This window comes from Glycine max, chromosome 4, assembly GCF_000004515.6.
Source record: "Glycine max cultivar Williams 82 chromosome 4, Glycine_max_v4.0, whole genome shotgun sequence".
NCBI classification, from domain to species: Eukaryota; Viridiplantae; Streptophyta; class Magnoliopsida; order Fabales; family Fabaceae; genus Glycine; species Glycine max.
In genome coordinates this window covers 41,677,289-41,703,367 of record NC_016091.4, presented here as the reverse complement: position 1 = coordinate 41,703,367, position 26,079 = coordinate 41,677,289, and the positions used below count along the sequence as shown (strand labels likewise).

At 33.7% G+C, this 26,079-nt stretch overlaps 2 protein-coding genes across 2 annotated transcripts; both read left to right on the top strand.

Moving 5' to 3' along the window:
* Positions 1 to 16,341: 16,341 nt before the first annotated feature.
* On the top strand, positions 16,342 to 18,669 carry LOC100812176 (39S ribosomal protein L47, mitochondrial-like). Its single transcript, NM_001254080.2, has 4 exons — positions 16,342 to 16,405; positions 17,733 to 17,900; positions 18,091 to 18,248; positions 18,453 to 18,669. Exons 2-4 carry the CDS (start codon positions 17,735 to 17,737, stop codon positions 18,558 to 18,560), a joined length of 432 nt encoding a protein of 143 aa, NP_001241009.1. The 5' UTR covers positions 16,342 to 16,405; positions 17,733 to 17,734; the 3' UTR covers positions 18,561 to 18,669.
* A 3,000-nt stretch (positions 18,670 to 21,669) lies between these two features.
* LOC100790746 (transcription factor PRE4) lies at positions 21,670 to 22,993 on the top strand. Its single transcript, XM_003522284.5, has 2 exons — positions 21,670 to 21,903; positions 22,398 to 22,993. Exons 1-2 carry the CDS (start codon positions 21,790 to 21,792, stop codon positions 22,560 to 22,562), a joined length of 279 nt encoding a protein of 92 aa, XP_003522332.1. The 5' UTR covers positions 21,670 to 21,789; the 3' UTR covers positions 22,563 to 22,993.
* The last annotated feature ends 3,086 nt before the right edge of the window (positions 22,994 to 26,079 follow it).

Genomic DNA, 26,079 nt, shown 5'->3' with positions numbered 1-26,079 from the left:
TTTGTGTAATATTATATTATGATAGATTTATATAATTACTAATAAACCATTAAAAATAATTATAATTTATTTAACTAATTTTTTTACTTTAAAATTCTACAAAATTATTTTTATTTAGAAATCATATAAAAATAATTGTAAACAGCTCCATAAATAAATATTTTGTTGGTAAATATTTATATTATATGGTTTATATTTTTATACTAAAAATTAGTTTAAATATAGTTAATATTTTATAATAATTTGACTCTATGTTTAGAATTTTTTTATTAAATATATTTTAAATAAAATAAAAATAATTTTGTGGCTATAATCAAATATATTTTATCTGTTTAAGTATTCCTACTCTTTCTACATTTTTGAAAAGTTTAAATAGTTAACTGTGTTTTCTAAAAAATACATTTAATCTTTTTAATAGATTAATTTGAATCAGCTGTATCAAAGAAGGAGGATATATGTGATTGTTTGTGCCTGAACCTCTGGTTGTGCAATGCTGGTGAAAAATTACAGCACACTTAAACTTGAATAATCTTCTAGGGTCACTCTCCTTGGCTCTTCAGCCATGATAACTTCTTCAATTAAATCTGTATGAGATTGCCTTGGAATAGGAAAGCAAGAAGACGTCTCGGAAGATCGAGGTTCTTCTTCTGGAGTTGTTGCTGCTTCTAAATCCTGCAAAAATTTTCTAATTCTCTCTGTGTTGCGTCTCCTGCAAGTAGCGTTAATCTCCAAATCGATGGGGATCAAATCACCTGCAGTAGATCTTCTTTGCATACAAGAGAAACAGAACAACAATTATCCAGTTCAAAAGAACAATGAATGTACAATAACTAGAATATGAATAAAAAGAATCAACGAATCAAAGAGAAAAATATAAAGCAATGTCGTAAAATTGAACTGAACTCTTCTAATGAATTAAGTTCCTCGACAACGGCGCCATAAATACTTTGTTGGATTTCCCTTGCAGTTACTTTTTGGTCCAATTTTCCTTTATACAAATATGTTCAAGGGAAATCCGACTCACCAGAAAGCGCACCGGGTCGTCAAGTATTTAAAATTAAAACGGAGTGATCCGAGTATCGAACTCAGGGAACTTGCTTATTAGACAAATTTTTATTCAGAAATCAGGCATTGTTGGAATAACATTGATAAACAATGGTTAAAAACAGAAATAAACTACTTCTATGATAAGAAAAAGTAAATTCAAGTAAGTACAAGTTGACAGCAATAGGTAAAAAGCGTTGGGTCTTTCTAACAAACAAGCTGACGCATATGAGGATATTTCTCTAATTAATCATGTTCTTGTGTTCTATGTTGTAGCCTAAAGTACTAAACCTCGATCCCTCGTAAGTTTAGACTAATTTAACCTAAGCTTCGTTCGCAGATCTCTCTTGTAAGACTAGGCTTAACTTAAACAACATTATCATCATAGCATATTCAGAAAACCAAAACCCCACAATCCATCCCTGGTAATGTGGTTATTCAGTCCTGCTGCTATCAAGTTCTAAGGCAACAATACATTTCCCAATGCTAAAGTCACCTAACTGTACACACAAATGGGTGATCAGACCAAGAGCATGCAGAAATTAAGCATTGAAAGAAGCATTGAACACATAAAACACAATTAATTATATATTAAAGTAATTACATCAGCTGTTCCTTAGAAATCCCCAACAAGGGTGTTTAGCCAACCATTATAGAAAAACCTAACACAAATGAGATTGAGAGTACAGAATAATTGTTCCTTACACAAGAAGGGGGATCCCTCCTCCTCTTCTCAGCACCTCACAATCACTCTGCAGCTCACTAATCTCTCTCAAATTGAAGAACCCTATGTTTCTCTGCAAAGTTGCTCCTCTTGTTGCCTTTAGAGCCTCTATCTCGAAATTAGCACTATGGTGCCCTTGCTCGGGAATTCTCAAAAATAATTTGTGTGTATGTGTTAATTTTGCATAAGACAGACTTTAAATAGGCTCTGAATCCGTGACGTCGCGCTTAGCGCGAGTAAGTGGATTTGAGCTTAGCGTCAGTTATGCGCTGAGCTTGGCTAAAGACAACCATCGCGCTTAGTGAGCGGATCTCGCGCTTAGCACGTGGCCTTGATATTGATGCTCTGCCATATTCTTCTGTCGTGCTAAGCACGCTGAAGCTGCACTTAGCGATGGATGCGCACTAAGCCCAAATGATGAGTTGAGCACAACTTCTCCCTTTAGCACTTCAAGATTATAGCCTCTTTTGACCTGAAATTGTGAAAATTTGATCATTAAATCACATGGGAGATACTAAAAAAAAATTTGTGTGTGTGTATTAATTCTGCACAAGACATGCTTTAAATAGGCTTTGAATTCGTGATGTCGCGCTTAGCGCCACCCTCGCGCTTAACGCGAGTAAGTGTATATGAGCTTAGTTCCAGTTATGCATTGATCCTGGCTAAAGACAACCATCGCGCTTAGTGAGCGGGTCTCGCACTTAGCACGCGACCTTGATATTGATGCTCTACCAGATTCTTCTGTCGCGCTAAGCGCGCTGAAGCTGCACTTAGCGATGGATACGCGCTAAGCCCAAATGATGAGTTGAGCGCAATTGCTCCCTATAACACTTCAAGATTTTAGCCTCTTTTGACCTGAAATTGTGAAAATTTTATCATTAAATCACATGGGAGATACTCTAGAGATAGCTATAACAATAAAACAAGATTTATTTACAAATCCCTACAAAATAACTATAAATTTAGGAAACTATACAAGTTTTAAAAAATATTTTCTATACAAAAGTTAGTCGTATAAGACGACTAATAGTCATCATAGCTTTACACTCTTCCTTTGGATTGTTTTCTATGTTTGCTCCAAATTTGTTGGAAGAGTTGTTAGCTATTTGCTTAGCTAACTGCCCCACCTGGATCTCCAGATTTTTGATGACTGACTCTGTGTTCTTGTGGTTGGACATTGAAACCTGCATAAACTGAGCAAGGGTCTCCTCCATCTTTGTGGTTCTCTCATATAGGCTAGGCCCTTGTTGCTGAGGCCTATTAGATGGTCCACCCTGCTTTTTGTTGAATTGATTGTTAGGGTGGGCTCTCCATTGCCCTTGCTGCTGATTAAAATTCAAACCATGCTGAAAACCTGAGTATCCGCCTGCATTATAACCTTGCATGGGCTGATTCCCCATATAATTTACTTCATGAGCATTTTCATCAGTGGAAATACATAAGCTAGACTCATGAGCACCACCACAAATAGTGCAACCTGCAAAGTAGTAGAAGGTAAAGGTTGACTAGAATTTAATTGAGTTGGCAAATTACTTAGTGTTTAAGTTAAAGCCTCAAGCTGCTTGGAAAGCAACTTGTTCTGTGCCAACAAAGCATTCTGTGATGATAACTCAAGCAAACTTCTCTTGGTGGGAATATGTGTCCTGTCACGCAAGATAGTGTGATCACTAGCAGCCATGTTTTCTATTAATTCCATGGCTTCTTCAGGAGTCTTTAGCTTAATTTAACCTTCTGCAGAAGCATCAAGTAGCTACTTCGACTACGGCCTTAACCCGTCAATGAAAATTTTCAACTGTATAGGCTCAGAGAATCCATGGGTGGGGGCCTTCCAAAGCAGACTACGAAATCTTTCTAGAGCCTCACTCAAGGATTCATCTGAAAATTGAAGGAAGAAAGAGATGGCAACCTTTCCCTCTACAGTCTTGGACTCCGAGAAATATTTCTTCAGAAAATTTTCCACAACTTCATCCTATGTCCTTAAGCTATTACCTTTGAATGAATGCAGCCACCTCTTGGCATCTCTAGATAGTGAAAATGAAAATAAGCTGAGCTTAATAGCATCTTCTGGCACACCAGCAATTCTCACAGTGTTGCATATTTCAACGTATGTTGCTAGGTGCACGTAAGGATCTTCATTTGGCAATCCATGAAACAAATTGCCCTCTATAAGTTGAATCAAAGAATGTGGATAGGTGATATTTTGAGCCTGAACCTCTGGTCGTGCAATGATAGTAAAAAATTACGACACAGTAAAACTTGAGTAGTCTTCAAGGGTTACTCTTCTTGGTTGCTCTTCAGCCATTATGTTGGCTTCAGGCACTGCAATTTCAGATTCCCTTGTTTATGGAAAACTAGAAGACGACTCAGAAGATCGAGGTTCCTCTAGAATTGGTACTGCCCTTTCTTGCAAAAAATTTCTCCGCCTTTTTGCGTTGTTTCTTCTGCAAGTAGCTTCAATGTCCAAGTCCAAATCAACCAAATCACCTGCAAAAGATCTACGGCGCATACAAAGCACTAGCAAAAAGAGTGGTTAACCAATTCAAGAGATTTTTTTTTCTAAACTAACTAAATATTCACACAAACAAATAATCAACGAATAAAGAATTGATGCCTACAAACTGAACTACACTTCCCCAAATGGAAAGAAGTTCCCCGGCAACGACACCAAAAACTTTGTTCATGCCCTGGTGTTGCTTGTTATTATGGATGCAAAAATCTAACCGGTAAGTGTACTGAGTCGTGCAAATAATAATAAAACGGTAAGAACCGAGTATCGATCTCAGGGAACTTGTTTCATTTGGTGAACTCTCGTTCAATCAGCAGACATTGATATAAAGCCATGTAAACAGAATTAAATCAAAGATGTATATGTTGTAAATCTAAAAGAACTACAAATACGCTTATCAAAACGAGAGAGAAAACAAATAATTAAAATGTTGGGTCCTTCTACTGAGCGCTTGATGTAACTAAAATATTTTTCTCTATTTAATGTTATTTCTGTGTTCTATGTTAAGGACTAAAATATCAAATACTGATTCCTCGCGTGAATGGACTAATTCTAATTAAACTTCATTCTCGGATGTCTCGTCGAACTTAGCCTAATTGAACAACATTACAATCACAACATAACAAAAACTAAAACCCTGCACTTTATGTCTAGCAATGCAGTTATCTAGCCCTGCTCTATTCAGTTCTAAGGATTAATACATTTTCCAATGCTAAAAATCCTAACTTTACATACCAATGGGTGATCAGACCAAAATCATGCAATAATTAAGTGCAGATAGAAGCAATGAACACATAAAACAACTTTAAATAGATAGTTAAGAATTTACATCAAGTTTCAGCAGAATTTCCCAACAGAGATACTTAGTCTTCCATCACAAGGTAGCACCTTTCAACTACAAGATGAGGGTTTAAGAAGAAAATAACAGATTACACAGTGGTGGAGATGTCTCCTCCACCTCTAGGAACCTAGAAATTACTCCTAAACCTAAAATCCTCTTGAAAGCTGAGATTTTTGGCTTCCTTGCTCTGTTTTGCGCCTCTGTTACGCTTTTTGTTCACTCAATTCATGTTCTCCCTTGATTTTTCCAACTTTAGCTTTAAAAGGGGCTTTCTATCCTCGGAGGCTCGCTTAGCACCATTTTCACGCTTAGCACGAGTTAGTGAATATCCGCTAAGCGAGCTGGGCGTGCTTAGCGTATGAAGAGACAAATGCCTCGCTAAGCGGGCTAATGACGCGCTGAGTGCAGATGCTTCTCAGATTCTCCTCCAGATTCTCCCAATTCTCTAAGCGAGCTGAGTGTCTCGCTTAGCGCATGACTCTCGCTAAGCGCACAAGCCTCGCTTAGCGAGACACCACCTGCTAACCTTCACAAATTTCATCCTTTTTACCTGAAATTGAAGTTGAAACACATTAAATTCAAAATGCAAGACATTTCTACTGAACAAAATTAAACTAAACCTAAAAATATGTACAAACCTACAAAAATAACCATAAATTGGGGAAAAGAAAAACATTTTATAAAACTTTTTCTATACAAAAGTTAATCGTAAATGACGACTAACAAATTCATACCCCTCAAGTTCAAAGGGATGATGAATAACACATGATTAGCATTCCACAACCTGTTGCTGATAATCCAGTATATCAAGTTGATCATCAAATTCTTGAAAATGATGAACAACCAGCTGAACAACATGATCCCTAAGAAAATGTTGATGCAACATTAAGCAGGTCTACTAGAGTAAGATAATCAGTTATTCCTAGTGATTATATTGTATATTTGCAAGAATCTAACTATAACATTGAAGCTGAAAATGATCCCGAAACTTTTGATCAAGCCATGAGTTGTAAAGAGTTAAATTTATGGTATGATGCCATGAAGGATGAGATGAATTCCATGAAGTGTAATGGAGTTTGGAACCTTGTAGAGTTTCCTAATGGGGCAAAGGCCATTGGCTATAAATGGGTCTTTAAGACCAAAAGGGATTCATTAGGCAACATTGAGAGATACAAGGCAAGACTTGTTGCTAAGGGATTTACTCAAAAAGAAGGAGTAGACTACACAGAGACTTTTCTCTTGTATCTAAGAAAGATTATCTTCGTATTATCTTGACATTAGTTGCTCATTTTGACCTTTAGTTGCAACAAATGGATGTGAAAACAACCTTTCTTAATGGTAATTTAGAGGAAAAGGTTTATATGAAACAACCTGAAGGCTTTTCCTTTAGTAGTGGCGAGCATTTGGTTTACAAGCTTAATAAATCTATGTATGATTTAAAACAAGCCTCACGTCAGTGGTACCTTAAGTTTCATGGGATAATTTCTTCATTTGGTTTTGATGAAAACCACATGGATCAATGCATATACCACAAGGTCAGTGGGAGTAAAATATGTTTTCTTGTTTTATATGTAGATGATATTTTACTTGCAACCAATGATCAAGGTTTGCTACATGAGGTGAAACAATTTCTCTCTAAGAATTTGGACATGAAGGATATGGGTGATGCATCTTATGTCATCGGCATTAAGATTCATAGAGATAGACCTCAAGGTATTTTAGGTCTATCATAGGAAACCTATATTAACAAAATTTTATAGTGATTTTGGATGAAAATTGTTCACCAAGTGTTGCTCCCATCGTGAAGGGTGATAGATTTAATTTGAACCAATGCCCAAAAAATGACTTTGAAAGGGAACAGATGAAAAAAATTCCTTATGCTTCAGTTGTTGGAAGCCTCATGTATGCTCAAGTGTGCATAAGGCCTAACATTACTTTTGCAGCTGGAATGTTAGGAAGATATAAGAGTAATCTAGGTATTGACCACTAGAGAGCTGCTAAGAAAGTGATGAGGTACCTTCAGGGGACCAAAGATTACATGCTTATGTATAGACAAACATACAATCTAGATGTCATTGGTTATTCAGACTCAGACTTTGCTGACTGTGTTGACTCTTGCAAATCAACATCTGGGTACATTTTCATGATGGCTGGTGGAGCTATTTCGTGGAGAAGTGTTAAGCAGACTTTGACTGCTACTTCTACCATGGAAGCTGAATTTGTCTCTTGTTTTGAGGCTACATTACATGATGTATGGCTTAAGAGTTTCATTTCTGGGCTAAAGATAGTTGATACTATTTCAAGGCCTTTGAAAATTTTCTGTGATAACTTAGTTGTTGTCTTTATGGCTAAGAATAACAAAAGTGGAAGTCGAAGTAAGCACATCGACATTAAGTACTTAGCCATTAGAGAAAGAGTAAAAGACAAGAAAGTGGTCATTGAACATATAAGCATTGAGTTGATGATCGCTGATCCTTTAACTAAGGGCATGCCACCGTTTAAATTCAAGAATCATGTAGAAAGAATGAGACTTGGTTCCACTTTATGATTGAATACATACACGTTAAAATTGAAACTTTTATATTGTGATATTTTGTCATATCCAGTGCACATTGATTTATTTGAGAAAAATTATGTTTTGGACCAAGAGTAAACATTTGGTTTATTCATTAAGTTTTATTACCACTTTGAGTATACTGCTTGGGAAATTGAGCATATTGTAATACATAGATGATATTACTCGTTATAAGAGGAACTATCACTATGATTCATATATTCATTTCTTAAGAAGATTGAACAATGACTTATTTTAATCATTAATTCAAAACATTTGGACCAAGTGGGAGAATGTAATAATTTGGTCTGTACGTTTTGGAAAATGAAAAGCTCCATCAGTTTTGGAATTGAGAAGCCAAATTGAATAACTACTAATGGGTGGTAATGACCACTAATGAGTGGTAATGACTACTAAATGCATTCTTGATGATAGAATGCCTATATATAGCACATGTATTTGGTCCCTGGGCTCACCTCTTCCAATTTCGTCTGATACACCATCTATAGAGAGAGAGAGAGAGCTTGGAAGAACCAAAACAAGACAATTCTTTCATGGCAATGGCTGGAGGTATATTTTGATTTTGTTTTTTCGCATTTTGTTAATGACCCGTGTTTCATTTTGTAGTTTGTAACATCATAGGTTAAAAATTTTAGTCTAACAAATTTATCCATGACACTCTATAGGACATAGGCCTACTCAACAACTTCATTAATGTGGTTTGGTTTTACATTTCATCCTATAAGATCAGAATATGTTATGTTGTCTGTAATATTTCGAAAAAAGCCCATGATAGGCTAAAGTGATAATTTATCCATAACACTCTGCAAGACATAGGCCTACTCAACAACTTTATTAATGAGGTTTGGTTTTTCATTTCATCCTCTAAGATCAGAATATGTTATGCTGTGTATAATATTTTGTTTTTCATAAAATAAATAAAATGAGGTTTATTTAAAAATTATTAGAATTTTTAGAAATTAAATAAATGAGAGGAAATGGTTTTTGTTATTTAAAATAATGGTTTCATGGTATTAGAAAATAAATATAGTAAAATGATGTTTTAGAAAATAAAGTAATGTTTTAATTGGTTATTTATTTAATGAAAGAGTAAAATATAATTTTTTTATAAAATAATAAAATAAAGAAAAATAGAGTAGATAATAGGCTCAAAGTACCCTAACTATAAATAGAGATATATTAGGTCAGTTTTTACAATTACAATACATCTATTCGCTCTTTTTTCCTTCCAAATTCGTTATCCTTTCTTCCTCTTCGAAAACCCTCTCTTTTTCCCGCATGCACCTAAACCTTTCTCAGTAAAAGACTCGTTAACCATTGGATCATCCTGAAATTTGGACACTACCTTCGAAACTCATATTCACACATTCCCACTGTTGGAATTTGCGAAATAATGTTTATAGAGAGATAAATGTGCTTCTCACGGAGGAGGCTTTAATCCCTTCTCATTCTCTCTAACTCTTGGAAATCCTAGGAGAGCAACTAGAGGAATCTTAGGAAACCAATAGAGATGCCGCTATCGCTGCTAGACTATAGACGTGAGCCTGCTTAGAGGTAAGGGATGAGTTTATCACAATTGAGGTTAGAGTGAACATGTGTGTATGGATCCTTAGATGATCAAATTGGGGTTAATTTTAGAGTATTTTATGCATTTTAATTTTGTCTGTAGAATGATAACTATGAATTGCTCATTTTTGACCGGTCAATTGATGCCCTGATGCAAATTGGATGGTTGATTGAGTGTTTGGCTTTGAATGTTAGAAACCTAGAAAATTTGGAATTCTTGATTCTTACATGTTTTCTTGAAATTGATTGAGCGGTTTTGTTTCCCATGATGTGATCACATGTTCTGTGCTATTTGTTTTCAATTTGGGTGTGCTTTGAGGCCTGAATTTTTCCTCTTTTTCTTCACAAAACATAGGTTTTTAGTGAAGCACGTCCGTGCTTGATGAGAGTACACCTGTGCTTAGTGAAAATAAGTTGTTTTAAGCCCATGCTATTTTTCTGACAATGTGAATTAACTTGTAGCCTAAAAATGACTAAGAAAATTATTAAATTAGGTTTTGTGGTCTTCATTGAAGTTATAGCCCTGGATGTTAGCTGACAAATGCCATTGGTTCCACCCAATTCGGATTCGTATAGCCCCTTAGAGAGTCAAATTACTGAGAAAAGGTTGAGATGTTAGGATTAAGCAATGATCCAATGTTTACCTTATGCTTAGACATAGTTAATGGTCAAAACGGTTTTTGTGATAAACATAAGAGTTGTAGATAATTGTTTTAGCTTTCAAAAAAGAAAAGTATGAACTTAGTAGGATTAGTACATCCCCTATACTTGTAATTTTACTCTACAAAGGTTGTAGTAACTTAGGAGGGAATGTAAGGATATACTTGTTTACTATACATGTATGTGTGGTTGCTATTAACCGAATGAATAAGTGAATGATTATATGCTTTAAATGTTGGGAAATTGATATTTAATGATATATATATATATATATATATATATATATATATATATATATATATATATATATATATATGTTTTGTGTCATGTAAATATTACTATTTTGTGATGTGTATATGATTCTTGAGGCGTAATGACATGTCATTTTTGGATTATGAAATTGTGATTGAGATTGAGTATAAGTGACAAGTTGAGCATGTGTTAATTTGTAAGATACATGTGACAGTGGATTGTGACGTTGTGAGATATTAAATTGTAGACATGGTATATGGTTGTGAATAATTGTTTGGTCAATCCTTGATGTGATTTTACTTGTATTGTGAATTGTGAATTATACAATAACCGATTGATGTTTACCTTGAGAAAAGTGTTTATGTACGAGGTGTTAAAAGGAAAGTGTAGGATTCCAAGTTATGAACCTAAGGTGTTAAATTGTAGTACAATGTGTTAAACATGTTTGAAAATAAGTGTGAGGTCGTGGGTATTGTATGATTCATGAGCAGTGTCTACATGCAAAAGTTATTTTAGGGGTTAGACCTTAATTAGGAAGGTGAGGCCTTAGCGGATTTTTCAGAGTTTAGGCCTTGGGGGTAAATATTCTCGGTTTGAGTGCTCCTTTAAGCCTATGTTGATCCCATGGGGTTGGAGCAATCTAGCAAAACGACGTGACCCTGATTGGTCACTTTATGATTTCACTTAGTGTGAGTGACCTAACATACCCATTGTGTGGCATGTTTTGTTATGTACTCTTAGGCATCCTAGTGTTGTTTTTCACTGACATGGTACCACATTGCATATAGGCTTGAGTCTTAGTATAACCGTTGCATAATGTATGTGATTTGTTTATTATGAAATTGGTGAGTGTTGTTACATCTAGAGTCAAGTGTGTGATTCATGTGTAACGTGATTGGTGATTGAAAAATGAATTTTAAATGATAAAGTGGTGAAGTGACATGGATTGTATTAAGTTGAGTTATGTGATAAATATTTCCATAATATATTTTGCTTATGTTTTTGTTTATTTGTATTTTATTTAGAAACGTGATAACTCACTCCTTGTGTGTTGTTTGTGTTTGGATCCTGTGATAATCTCGAACCTTGTGTTCGTGAGAGCATATGGCTAGGTGGATTGCTTTACGGAACCTTGTGTTGGAGGACGTCGGGACACAATGCTCTCATAGGATATGATATTGGGGCATGAATTTTGTTTTAATTGCATGATGTTTCGAACATATTATTTTACTTTATTTTATTTTGTTGCTTAACTTAAGTTCTTTTGTAAACTTGAATGACCTTGTTTTAATCTAGAAATGTTCCTAAGAAGTTTTATTTGGTAACAGTGAAGCGAATATACACTTTTTACCCACGTGAATTTACTTACGATTTTATTAAATAAAATTAATTTAATTAGATTCCATGTTTTATACGTTTTTCCCATTTGTATGCATGTTGGGGTAGAGGGTGTCACATTGTGGAATGGGGGGCTTTAACAAAATTCACCTCATCTAGGGGTATTAGGCAGGATGGCCCTATATCACCCTACTTATTTATCCTCTATATGGAAAGGTTAAGCCAGTTGATAGATCTTGTAGTGGAGCTAAACTTTCTCATCTAGTGTTTGTTGATGACTTTATTCTCTTCTATGGAACCTCTATGGACCAAGCATAGGTTATTGTCTCTTACTTGGAAACTTTTTGTGCCAATTAAGGGGAAAAGGTTAGCAAAGAGAAAACAAAAGTTTACTTTTCGAAGAATGTTAGTTGGGGTGTATGTGACCAATTGAATACTACTCTTGGCTTTAGCCGTACTTCTAATTTGGGAAAATATCTCGGACTGAAGCTTCACCACCAAAGGGAAAGAAGGTCTTGGTTTCAAGATATTATTGATAAAACAAGTAACAAACTTTGTTCTTAGAAGAGTAGGAACCTTTCCTTCACAAGAAACCTAACTCTCACCAAATTGGTGTTGTTTGCTCTCCTGTCATACATTATGCAATCAACCTACCTTCCCAAGTTTATTTGTGATAGACTATGTAACACCCCTTATTGTCGACTTGTCAATGACTCTCACACTGCGACACTTCACTCAACACCCTTATTGGTCGGAACCTTCCACCAATCGTTGTACCCACAAACTAACATAAGGTTTTTTAGTGTGTTTTGTTTTCACTCATGTTTTTTGGCAAACTTCCTAGAAGGTAACTCATCTCATAACTACTCCAAGTCAAACATGCGTAATTATGAAGTTCTTAAGTGATAGGCTATCAAAAAGTAGATGCATCTTGTTGGTATAGGTAATATCAATTAATTCCTTTAAGTCATCCTCAATTGTATAGCCTCATACCTGCACAGCCTCTAGATCTCTCTCATTCCAATGTGATTCGTATGGGGTGTTACAAACTGGACTTGATTAGTTGGTCTTTCTTATGGGGTGACACTGATAATGGCCGAAAATTAAGATTAGTCCCCTAGGAAAGAATTTGTAAACCCAAAGAGGTTGGAGGATTAGGTATTAGGTTTGCTTGGCCTACTAATAAAGTGTTCCTGATGAATCTTGTTTGGGAGTTCTATAATAACAGGGACCAAATTTGGGTACAAGTTATAAAAATTAAAAGTAGGTGTTGGACAAGTGGCCTCAATAACTTAAAAGGGGGGGGGGGGTGAATTAAGTTTCAAAATTTCCCACTAATAAACTTTTACCCCTTTCTAAATGATAGGCTCAAAATGCAAAATAAGAAGTAACAATCAATTTAATAATGTTCTTTAAACATGCAAGACAAAATTGATTGCAATAACATAAATGAGATAAAGGAAGAGAGAAATACAAACTCAATTTATATTAGTTCGACCACTTCCTGTGCCTACGTCCAATCCTCAATCAACTCACTTAAGATTTTCCACTATCTCTGTAAATCCTTTACAGACTTTGAGCACACCTTGGGATCCCTCTCCATTTTGTTCAAAGATTCTCCAAGAGACAACCCGTCTCTTGATTATAATTCTCACAATCCAAGAGACAACCAGTCTCTTGATTACAACTGACTTTCTGAGATAAACAGAAAGATTTCTCTCCTTTAGAGTGGATGATACAAATTGAAGTTCCTAGAGGAATTTCTCTCTTTTAGAGATGATAATACAATTTGAAGTTCCTAGATGAATTCTCAATAGATTTACAAGTGTTTGCCCAAGAGTTGTTGAGAGAGCATTTGACAATTAAGTTCTCTTAGAATATCTCTCTTTTCTTTTCAAAGTCAGACACACACACACATATATATAGGCCCTTCGTGCCTTTTCAAAATGGTTTGAAGAGATGTGTCTTTTCAAAAAACTTTTTTCTGAAATTCTTCACTGGTAATCGATTGCACAGTTATATTTTGAAGGGTCATGTCTTTTCAAAGTATTTTTTGAAGTGTCGTTACTGGTAATCGATTACAAACATCTGGTAATCGATTACATGATTCAAAATTCAAATTCAAAATCTTTTTTAAACCCTTTGCTTCAAAATTATCTTCTGGTAATTGATTACACTGCTTGGTAATCGATTACCAGATGTCGGAAATAATGTGTTTTGAGGCAAAAGCTTGATCAACCAATGAGATTGTTTGAGGCCTTATCTTTTTCTTGATCTTGTTTGCTTTGACCTTGAATTATTCTTGAAGCAATGCTTAACCTTTGAATGTTTGTTGAAACAACCTTGTTGTTTGATTCTACTTTGACATCATCAAAATCCTGTATTCATACATTCACAGTGGGGACTCAAATCCTACCTATTATTCGCAAGCATATCATAGGGTCAAATCTGTGGAAAGGTATTTGTCTTGTTTCAGATGATTTGTGTAGCCAAATTTTATGGAGACTAGGGAATGGGTCGAGTGTCCAATTCTGGAGTGACAGATGGCTCCCCTTTGTCATGGTTTTGAATGATGTTGTCACCCAATCTCTTTCTAAATTGGAAGTCTCTTCCATAGGATATTTGTATGCAAATTTTGGCTCTTCCTACACCCTGTGATGCAGATAAGCAAGATACGCTGACTTGGAAGGGTTCCACCAATGATGAATTTTTAGTCAAGACCTCCTATAATAATATATGTCAAGTTATTCCATCTCAAGTGGACCCTTTGTGCAAAGTGCTTTAGAAGTGGCCTGGTCTAGAAAGGATTCAAGCATTCTTATGGAGGATTAGCCAAGATGCTCTCCTTAGAAACTCAAAGAGGAAGGGAAGGCACTTAACAGTGGATGCCTCATGCACCTTTTTAATAAGCAGATAAGATTTGCTTCTTAAAATAAGAAGAAAAGTGATTATTTTAAGCAAAAGCAGTTTAGACAAACATTAAAAAAATAGAAAGTTACTCATTTTATTAAGATAAGCATTTATTTTGGCAAATATGCTTAAACAAATTGGTCCATAAAGAGATAAAAAGATAAACATGATATATAATAAGTGATGATTATAAAAAATATATAATAATTGATGCAATGAAAAAATATATTTTTGGTTCTTTAAATTTGAGTTTTTTTGTCTGCAAAATTGAAAACTTTTTTAAATCCCAAATTTCACGAAATGTTGATTTTAGTCCCTCATGGTCGATGTGTTAGAAGCATTGATGATGTGATTAATGATGTTCATGTCAGCATATGCCATGTGTAATTAATTAAATAAATAAAGTGTTCTTTTATAAATAAATTATCTTAAATATCTTTTTGGTTTGCTAAATTTAAAAGTGATTTTTTAGTCCTCTAAATTTAAAAGTGACTATCCTTTAATTTTTGTAACTTATTCTAGTCTTCCAAGTTTATGTTAAAAAAATTATTGGCATGACTAATAATGTGTTTGCTTACACAATCAAAAGTATGATTTAAGATGATTTTAAACTTCCAAAATTTAGATTAACCAATAATATTTAAAAAAAATATGTTTTGTGGAGATTTTAAACTCCAAAATCCAGCAAAGCAAAAGAAGAAAAAATAACAACAATTCTCCAACGTCCAATTCAATTTCTCAATCTTCAAATTTTTTTCTTCCTTTCATTTCAGCCTCTTCATCTTTCCTACATCAATAGTCTCCATCAGCTTTTTTGCTTGCCTCTTTCACTTCTCTTTTCCAATTTCACCTCACCTTTTCTCATGCTCTCTTTCTCCCCCTTCTCTTTCTCACTCTTCCCCTCTCTCTTCGCAATTTTGGTGACCGCTACCACTGTTATGGCAACATAGTCCCATCTCATCTTCTCTTAGCTCGTCTATCTTGATTCTTACATTCGCTTTATCTCTTGCTCATTCTCTCTTTATCTCTTGTTCATCCTTGCTCACCCATCCATAAAATGGGATAGACTATATGTTTCAACTTTCAATCCTACATCTCTTAAATAGGTTACCTAGCTCAATTCACTTTTGGCAAGATGATGGACATGCCAAAATTTGCTAGATAACTATTTTACCACCACCAATGACAAGTGAGTTATGGTGCATAGGATTTCGAGAAAATATTTTTTGATAATTTTAATTAGGATGTTACAAGAGAATTAAAAAATTAGTATTTTGTTACTTAATATAAGATAGTTAAAATAATTTTTCCTAAAAATTAAACATTATAATAATTATTTCAAAAGTATTATTAACCCATAAAATTAAGTAGTGATATAAGATTATGTTACGTTCACTTGTGAGAGAACGATTTATTTAGCAAGAAAACTTATATTCCATTTTTTATGTGTGTAAAATATTCTTAGGTAAGCGTCAATTACACATCACCAGTGATATTGGTCTTTGATTCAATAGATTGAGAGACACATGTAATCTCTGATTTATGATAAAAAAATATTTTTTAATTAATTTACAATAGATATTTTATATGTTTAAGATACTAATTAGATGTTTCTTATAATTAAAATGGAAATATTTTTTTAAAAAAATTATAACCAAAAAGTTTTTCCTTATAATTAGTTTGCAGTGACTTGAAATTGAAAAAAGAAAAGAGACAATTTATAACGAGTTTAAAATCTTATAAACCAAATTATATATATAAAAAAAACCATCATGATCAATAACTCAGTTAAAAAAAAGTTTCAAGACCTATCTAGAAAATTTGAATTAGTTTAGGACCAGTTGAGTAATTTAACGATTTTTTAGTTACACCTGAACACCAGGTACGTTAAACATAAAAACAAAAGCACTCTCCTCTTCCTCCTTTCCCCCGAAAAACCCTTAAACCCCGACCTTCATATTTGCAGTGCTAGTCTGTTTATTTCTTCAGGTCTGTTTTCTTCTCTTTGCTAATTTTCATAGCGGATCTAATTCCCCAGTGCCTATTATTGTGATCCTATGAACCTGAGTATTATTTATGTATTTATTTCCCACTTTTATGAGGTTTTCTCTGTCTCTCTGGCCGGAAATTTCCTTTGTTTGTCCACGATGTTTCACATTCTATTAACGTTTTTCTGTCCGCAATATATTTGATTTTTGCCCACAAACTGTTCGATATTTGGTCTGAACCATGCAAAAACATTTTTGCCCACAGATGCGATTTAGGGGTCCAGTATTCGCATTTTTTTTTGTCACTTTGTCCGGTATCCACAAATTGATGAGCACATGTAGGATCGTTATGGGTGTTAATAACCATATATACACGGCACATGTGTGGACTATGAATCCAATACCATGTTAATATGCCAAATAGATTATTTTTCTTCCACCGTCATCAATTTTCTCTGTTACCAAGGTTCCATTTCACTGAGATCAATACTTTCTTCCTATAAGCTTTGTTTGAGGAGTTTCTTCCTCTTTGTTGGCTGAAAGATCTGTGTTTTCAACCAAGACCTGAATTGAACATTATCCACAGTCAACTAGTCAATTGCACATTTTGGCATGCTGTCTCACAATGAATCTTGCGACTTATCTGAATATGTCATCTTGTTTCCTCCTTTCTCTTACCCCTCATCTGTGTTTTTTCTACTAGACTTGCTTCATTTCCTGGATATATATGGTGAAGTAAGAATGCAACTGTGTAAGGGTATACTGTATCTGGTGGCATCTTGAATCTTAGGATTACATTCTAATAAAATATTGAACTTGGAATGTAGTGAAACTTTGTTGATCAATATTTTCATTTTGTTTTAGGGTTACTTCTCCCTTTTGAGATAAGAATGTCCTTTTAACTACTTTTCATTTTTTTTCAGTGAGTTGTCCTTAATCCATATCTGTTGGCTTTTTGGCCTTAACCTAAGTGGGATAGGGTTGAATGGGCTGGCTGGCTGGCAAATATTGATAGCTCTATGAATATAAAATCAACCCGACCCCTACATGTGTGGGTGTAAAAGAATAGAAGCCTAGTCTTCCATCAGATTTTTGAATTCTAGAGTTGCACTTTCTTCCCTTTTTGTTTCTTCCCACTCACCTGCATATTTTCCAAAATGATGGGGTCTTTCAATTGTTACTTGATCATACTCAATTGTACATTGCCTGCAAAATCCATGTGAATGTGATGTATGAAAATATATTTGATTTTGACAACATTTGTTGCATTGGCATTTACTTGTCCTCTGGTTGCATACATTGTGTAATCAATATGATTGTCATTACAGCTATGTTTTTGTCAAGAACACTTGGACGAACACTATTTGCTGCAGCTGCCAGATCAAAACAATATGCCACTACAGCAGCTGCTGCTGCTGGCAGAGAAGGACACAACCCCCTTCAGGAGTTCTTTGAGGCAGACAGGAGCCCTGATGATGACAAACCTGTTGTTTATGGTATGCACTATGCACCTCTTGTTTTCATTTGGATTTGAAATGAAAATTTTCACTGATTTTCGTTATAGCAACACCTGTTCGGTGCAACCAAAATTCCTAAGTTTTCCATTGAGCTTTGAAGGGTGTGCAACCTTTGTTCTTGCAATGGCTGTCTTTTTTTTATTATATTTTAATTAATGTTGGTTGTTAGGTCGGAGTTGGAAGGCGTCTGAACTGCGTCTGAAGTCTTGGGACGACCTTCATAAGTTGTGGTATGTGTTGTTAAAGGAAAAGAACATGTTGATGACTCAACGTCAAATGCTTAATGCACAGAACCTGCGTTTTCCTAACCCGGAGCGCATCCCTAAGGTATTGCCTCATTTCTTTTTATTGTTCTTCTTTACACGGGTGTTGCTCTTGTTAACCATAGTTACATGGATGTATGGTATAGAACAATCAGTGTTATTGCTTCTATCATCTATTCCGGAACATTGCTCAATATAGAACTGATTAGAGAGAGAGAGAAAAAAAAGCATGTATGCTTTTTATTGATTTATTGTTACGTGAAATCAGGTGAGGAAGTCAATGTGTCGCATCAAGCATGTACTTACTGAGAGAGCAATTGAAGAACCAGATCCCAGGAGGTCTGCTGAGATGAAAAGAATGATAAATGCTCTTTGATGACTTAAAATTGACCTGTTCTTGTGATGACATTACTGGGTATGTTGTTAGAATAGGACATCTACATTTGCGGATGTAAGGTTCGCTAACTTGAAGCATTGTCCAAAAATATTGTTTATGAAGGAGTTTACCCGTGAATGATTTTTGCTTGGTTTTGTTTAAGGGTCAGTCCGGAGGGAATCTAATCAATCATTCATTGTTCCTTGCGATCTATTTCTTGATAAAGTGTTAAGTGGGTTACATCCCAAATATTTTGCTGTCCTAATTTCTATTTACTACCTTTAGATGTATCAAGCAAACAGGTGTCATCATATTACGTGTTAGAGGTTATGCAAAATGTTAGAGAGGAAGGCTTCTTCCTGCTCTCATGTAATAAAAATGTTTTTCCTTTGTTACTTTAAAGGGCAACCTTTGAAGTAAATAATTGTCAATTAGAACATGATATGGCAAAGGCTTGGTTGAAAAACTTAACTAGAGAATCAAACTCAGCGGGGGGAAAAGATTAATGATTAAGCTAAACCTTAAAATAGAGCTAAAAGATGAACATGATTATTTTACCTGCTAAATAAAGCTAAAAGATGAATAGTATTATTTTCCTTTGTTACTTTAAAGGGCAACCTTTGAAGTAAATAATTGTCAATTAGAACATGATATGGCAAAGGCTTGGTTGAAAAACTTAACTAGAGAATCAAGCTCAGCGGGGGGAAAAGATTAATGATTAAGCTAAACCTTAAAATAAAGCTAAAAGATGAATAGCATTATTTTACCTGCTAATTAAAGTTAAAAGATGAATAGTATTATTTTACCTGCTAACTAAATATTCTAAAAGTTTGCGAAGAAGCAAAAGTAAGTCATTAACATTGATTGTGAATACATGTCAAATTAACTAAAACTGATCATCGTCAAAAAATTGGAAATGATAATTAGTCAGTGATTATTTTTAAGAATGAACAGAAGTTTTGGATAAGACAATTGTTAATATAATTGTGATAATTGAAGACTCAATAGGCCTAATTGAAATCTAAGGGATTAAAAAAAAAAAAAAGCATAATACTTGAGGAATCTAATTAACACAGTTGAAACTAGAGTTACATAATTACAAAACTTAAAAGATCAAAAGTGCAATTAAGTCAAAATAAAAAGAAAAGGAGTGGTGGGGAAGTTTTATGGTGGAGTCAAGTCAATACTCTTAAGCAGTATTAATAACTTCTTGTTTGTCCATTGAAAATTGGCACAACATGGTGAGGGTAATCCATTTGGAACTTCTCGACTTGGAGAGTCTGTTTTTAATGATTACGGTGTTTCCCTGAGAACAACATCGTTAAAATGCTCCTATGAGCAAGGAACATGGAAAACAGGTGCATTTGAACAATGTGGCATTCAATCCGAAGCATCAAATATTCTTATTTATGTGACATGAGTAAATTTGAGATGTAAGGCCTATCAACACATATAACACAATTAGATCACTTATGTTGTTGTTTCCAGTACTTTATGATTTTGCTGGTTTATTCACTTGCGCAGGTATCTGCTGATAATTCTATTTAGTTGTCTTTTGCACTGCCACCAATGCTAAAATTAAGAGTCCATTAAAATTTGCTACTATATAATTTTAATATTTGCATACAGCTAAAATAAGTCAAGTAATCTGATAGAGTCAGTGGGCAAATTGATGAATTAGGAGGGAGGTGCCTGTGTTACTGAGCCAACAATCTAAAGGGCCAAGCATATAGAAGGTGTACTCTAGGAGAGGCGAGCTAGTTAGTTAGATTAGGCGGTATTCAGTTAGGATGCTGGTACGGACACACTTCTAAGTACATGTTTGAATTGAAGTTAGAAATATCATTCATGCATTCCAATACAAATCCAATAGATATAAGCAAAATAAAAACAAAAACAAAAGGATCTTAATCATTTGACAAAATTACTTTTGTCTCAAAAGTACTTTTCACCTGAAAATCAAACATGCACTAAAAAATTGTAAGGACGACCCGAAGAAATATAAGGCACCATACCAAAGACTAAATAGGTATTGACATATAATCTTAAATGACACTTTTTTAAAAGAAATATAACTATATAAGACATCAAATAAAGTTAGGACAAGTTAAATACGAATTGAATTAATCTTTACAATATATCAAGTTTTTTATAGACAATCTTGTTCGAGTATAATCGAACATTAAATGCAGGTATCTCTTTCAGTAGGGATTCAAACCTTAGTTTTTGTGAGAGACTGATTCCTTTTGTTAAACTCAACATTATTGATAAATATATCAGTTTAATTTCTAAATTAATAAAAGGAAACATGTCATCGACACTCTTAAGTGAGAATTTCATAATTTTAAATTTCAAATTGTTGAAGTTATAATAAGAACAGTTCATTTGGAGATTCACTTTTACTTTAGCCCAACCATTATTGTGCAATGGGATGATCCAATATTAACTAACAAGGAGTGCTACCAAAACATTCTCCAATACACTCTTTTATTAGTGGTTAAAATTTATTAAAAACCACTAAAGGTGTGAGATTTACTAAAGAGATGAGACGCACAAATTTTTGTAATGATTCTATATTCAAAAGAGTGCATTAGAGTATATATTGCTACTGTGCTTTTACAGTTAAGATTGGGTCAGATTTTGATGGCCTAACTAACAAATGCTCCATAACCGAGGAGAACATTACACATTACGGCCGGTAGTGACTGAAACCAACGGGCAAGGGCTTAACAAAAGGAATATTACGCAAGCAATGATGGACACAGCGAATGCAATGTTTTGCCAACCTTAATTTTCTCACAAAAACAAACAAGAAGATACCCTTTGATGTGCAATCCACTCCCAAAAATATTAAGCCTGTCCTTCAAGATTCATGCATATCAGAAATAAGTTAAGCTCATGACTCATCATGGTGTAGTATATTATAAGGTTTATATTAGGCAATGGGTCTCAAAACCACTGTAATCGTGGGCCATGTACTTAGAATTGTGTGACATAAACAATTTTAATTAGTTGATGTTTATCTGTAGTCATCTAATTGTAACTGTTCATAGTGTCAACAAACCAAATAGTTATAGATTATTAATATAAAAACAGTCTCTGACCCTCCCTCTTCCTCCATTTAGGAATAAGTTAAATTTTCAGTTTCCTTGATGCAAATTCTCACACATCTCACATAGAAGCAAAGATCAAAGTGAACACAATTTCACAAGTTCAAACAACTTTCACCATGCCTGGCCAGAGAAACTCCAGAACTTCAAAATTCACAGAAAGTGAGATTAATGATCTGATGTTGAGGCTACAAGCACTGCTACCACAACTAAACCAAACAAGCAACTCAAGGGTATGACATACCAAGACATGTAAACATTTGATGTTTTGAACATTATATTTCTCCATTCTCAGCATTATTACATTTTTTACAAGTTCATAGCCAATTCCAATAGAGCTCTTAATGTAACCAGACAGCTATTGAAGATAGTGGTGGCAAATGGCAATAGTAATTCATTAAGGTCCTTTTTGGATAAACATGTTCATAAACACCTGTAATAGAAGAAATAAAAAGGTAATAAAATTGATCTTTTCCCATAAACTAAAATCAATCTATGCTCTGGACTTTTATAAAAAGTTCTCTCATAATTTCTATAAAAGCTGAAGTGTATAAGTTGGCTTTAGTTCATAGAACAAGTTCATTTCTTTTTACCTTTTAATTTTCTTCTCTTGTAATTGCTAATAGATAAGTTTATCCAAACAAAACCTAAAATAAAAACAACTTCTCTCGAGTCCTAGTGCATTCATTGTGATCCATAACATTAGTTTCTGTATGTTTTGGTACAGGCATCATCAGTAAGCGTGATGAAGATCATGAAGGAAACTTGCTCTCACATCACAAGGCTACAGAAAGAGGTGAAAGACCTTGGTGAAAGGCTAGTACAGCTGATGGATTCTGTAGACCTTAGTGATATTGACGAGGAACGTTTTACAAGACTTCTGCAACAATAACAAAAGTCTCCTTTTACTACCATTCCATCACCAGATTTTAAGTTAAAATTTAAGTGCAGTCTTTTAGTATTTTTTGGTGGCTGATCAAAATTAGAGGTTTATCTCTATAACTAGGGTCAACCTTTAATGGCAACTTTTATTGCATCAACTACTGAGATAAAACTCTAATTTTAATTAAAAATAACACTAAATATATGTTTTTTTTAACTTGTTCTTCCTTATCTTTAGGTTCCCATAGAGACTGCAGTTGTCAGTTGGAAGACTCCAACCAAGCACCATGTAATATGTGACATGTAGTAATATGCTTTCTTCGGGTGATCACATTGCTCTTGACAGGTTCCATGCATAGTTATAAGAAATCAATCTCTTTTCTTTGATTTATATAGAAATATTAGGAACTAAATAAAACTTCCATGCTTGCTATCCTACCACTTCTATGCCCAAATTATAGAACTCTTCTGACACTTTGTTACTCTTGAAAGAGAGTCAACTCAAGAGGCAAAAGTAACTTCGTCCAATCAGAGAGTGTTTTGGACCTTGGACCCATCTTGACAGCCCACTATGCCAGCCCGTTAACCTGATCAAATTAAGACATTTAGGAACACTAGATAAGATAATAAGAGCAAAATGGGAAAAATATAAGTTGAAGAAAAAGTTAAACTCTAAAGTCTAAAATGCATTAATATAAAAGTTAAAAATTAGTTGATCAAGTTATCGGGTTGGTTCAAGTTGGAAAACGAACAGTCCAAGAACCAAACCAATTATAATTTATTTGATTTCAATTTGAAGTAAAATAATCAATTAACCAAACTAATTTAATTGACTTGGTTTGTATGATTGAGTCTGCATCAATATGATTTGATGAACACCCCGTTTGCCAGTTTTGAAGGGCATCACTTCGCTCTCTAGCACCAATCAGTAATAGTGAAGACTATCATTTATAGACATTAGTCAAACTTGCATTATACTGTGGTTGATCACCTAAAATACTGAACCAATTCTCATCCTTGGTGAAATTCTGGTTTAATACTCTTCTTTTTGTTTTTAACTGTACTTATTGTCAACAATTTGGTTTCATTTACTATATTTTCTTTCCCACTCCTATAATCAGAATCATCAGCAAAATTGAGATGCTCTCCAGATAATATCCTGCACAATCTTCCCCCTTAATGAGTTCTTTTTTTTTTTGAACCAACCCCCTTAATAGTTATAACTTATAACCTATTGCACAATAATCACTTTAAAATTGCTTGTATAACTAGTAATTTCTTTTTTTAATTTCTATCCTCACTAAAATTTATACCAACACACATTCTAATAAATCAAAATTAGTTAATTAAAACTCGATAATACAACAATTTTAGATTCTATTATATATGTATTTAATTTTATCACAACTCTCATTAGAATCAACTGTAAGTGTACTTTAAAATATACTTTCTCACTGTAGGAGGATTAAATCTGTGTCTTGTTAGTGCAGTTTGTCAACAAAATATGTATGTGTATTTCAATTTTCATCCAATGATTGCTCTGACCTAAGGGACAAACTTCATCACAGTGGTACTGCATAATTTGACCGTCATTTTAACCCTCTAATCACTACTAAAAAACAATTATTCTACGTTGATTAAAAGATATTTTCTATGATTGTTATTGACCGTTGTCGTAGGCGGTGTTGTAGAAAGTCTGATTTTCTATGACGGTTTCATAAAAAATTGTCTTAGATAAAGTTATCCTTCTAAGACGGTTTTAGCTAAGAACCGTCTTAGAAAGGTGACCTTCTAAGACGTTTTTTAGTTAAAAATCATCTTAGAATATACACTTTCTAAGACGGTTTTAAAATAATCGTCTTAGAATGTCTTATTTAAAAAAAAATTATAATAAAATAATAAAAAGAAAAATTCTAGTCTAAGGATGCATATCAAACTAGAGTTTCAATTTTTACTAGTGAATAATTACATAGCCTATTCAATATTTTGAATTGATTCCATAGAAAAATATTATAGACTATTGAAAAAGCTAGCAAATATATTTAGGAGAAAGAGATATGTAAGCAAACAGTCAAGATCAACAAACTGTATTGAATTTATTTCATACAGAATTAATTGATGCAGCTTGTGGGATAAACTCTTGACAGATAGCTAGTCCACCTTAAACAATTATCTATTACTTTTAGAATCTTATAGCTCATTTCTCTTAAATATGTAGTAAGCTTTCAATTTAAAAGGTGCAACCAAGAAATAAAACTATTAATTGACTATTCAGATGCACACTCCTCACAGAACATGTGCAATCCTAACAAGTACATCTTGGATTCGGAGTCCTTCTTTTGGAAAACCATCAATAGGAAAATTATAAGCACAAAGGAAAAATTAGGAAACTAAGATATAGAAAAGAAAAAGGGAGGGGAAGGAATGAGGGAAGATATACTAATAGTATTTAAGATCTATCACCTGCAAATGTAGAGGAATCAGTTATATCTTCAGCAATATGAGACAAGAAAAGGGTTCCATAGTTGTAACAAAAAATATATAAACATTATATTCACTCACAGAATGACTTTAGGTATGATAAACCACAAGGTAGGAAATAAAATTATCAAACAGTGCTAAAAATCCATATCATACTAATACCTTATTTTAACAATTATTAAAATAGTATAATTGAAAATGTAAAAGGCACAAAGAAAGAAAAGAAAAATAAGGATTAAAAAAGCTCACAGCAAACACTAAAAGTAAGAAAAACACATTGCTTATTTGCAAAGGTCGTTCATCCATGAGGGGTATATCATGAAGGAGTTACCCAAAGTAATAATAATACCATTTTTTTTTTGCAGCTTAAAATAGAAGGAAAATATTTAGTATTAGTCACTTTCTTTTCTATCTCAGATTTATTTTATTTATTTTTTTCTCTTTTATTTCTATATTCTCTTCTTTCAACCTCTATTTTTATCATTATTCAAAATATAAATAAGAAGACAATGAACACTACAATGTTTCAAATTATTCATGAACACTTATTTATGGACATTTTATCAACATCTATTATTTATTTCCATCTCTCTCTTTTGTTATATTTTATTATTATATCTATATTTCTCTTCCTTTCATTTTTGTAATGTTTAAGATACAATTTCAAGAACAAAAGTGTTGGTGCATAAACATCTTCAACGCCTAATTTTTAAGAACACTTTTACTAGAGAATGTTACAAATATTTATTTAAGAGTTTAATGGTAGTGTATTTTTACCCTATTGAGAGGAGAACAAAAAGAAACAAATTACATAAGAATGTACCAAGGTAAAAAGTAACATTAGAAAGCAAACAGAATATGTATTGACACAGTTGAATGTAACTTCATAATAACTTTATAAATGACAGCAAGAAATAATAATCTTTCTGCAAATTAATAGAATTATAGAAGACAATAGCATGAGTATTAGAATCACATACCGACTTTCGATTTCGCTTCCTCTTGCCCAAGGCATTAAACTCCTTTTTATGCTCTTGATACTTGTC

What these genes read in the sequence shown, in the direction of transcription:
- LOC100812176 (NM_001254080.2), top strand. Translation starts at nt 17,735, where the DNA reads ATGTTTTTGTCAAGAACACTTGGACGAACACTATTTGCTGCAGCTGCC. An exon ending in TGACAAACCTGTTGTTTATG is followed by an intron (nt 17,901 to 18,090) that starts GTATGCACTATG and finishes GTTGGTTGTTAG; the next exon opens with GTCGGAGTTGGAAGGCGTCT. An exon ending in ACCCGGAGCGCATCCCTAAG is followed by an intron (nt 18,249 to 18,452) that starts GTATTGCCTCAT and finishes ACGTGAAATCAG; the next exon opens with GTGAGGAAGTCAATGTGTCG.
- LOC100790746 (XM_003522284.5), top strand. Translation starts at nt 21,790, where the DNA reads ATGCCTGGCCAGAGAAACTCCAGAACTTCAAAATTCACAGAAAGTGAG. An exon ending in ACCAAACAAGCAACTCAAGG is followed by an intron (nt 21,904 to 22,397) that starts GTATGACATACC and finishes GTTTTGGTACAG; the next exon opens with GCATCATCAGTAAGCGTGAT.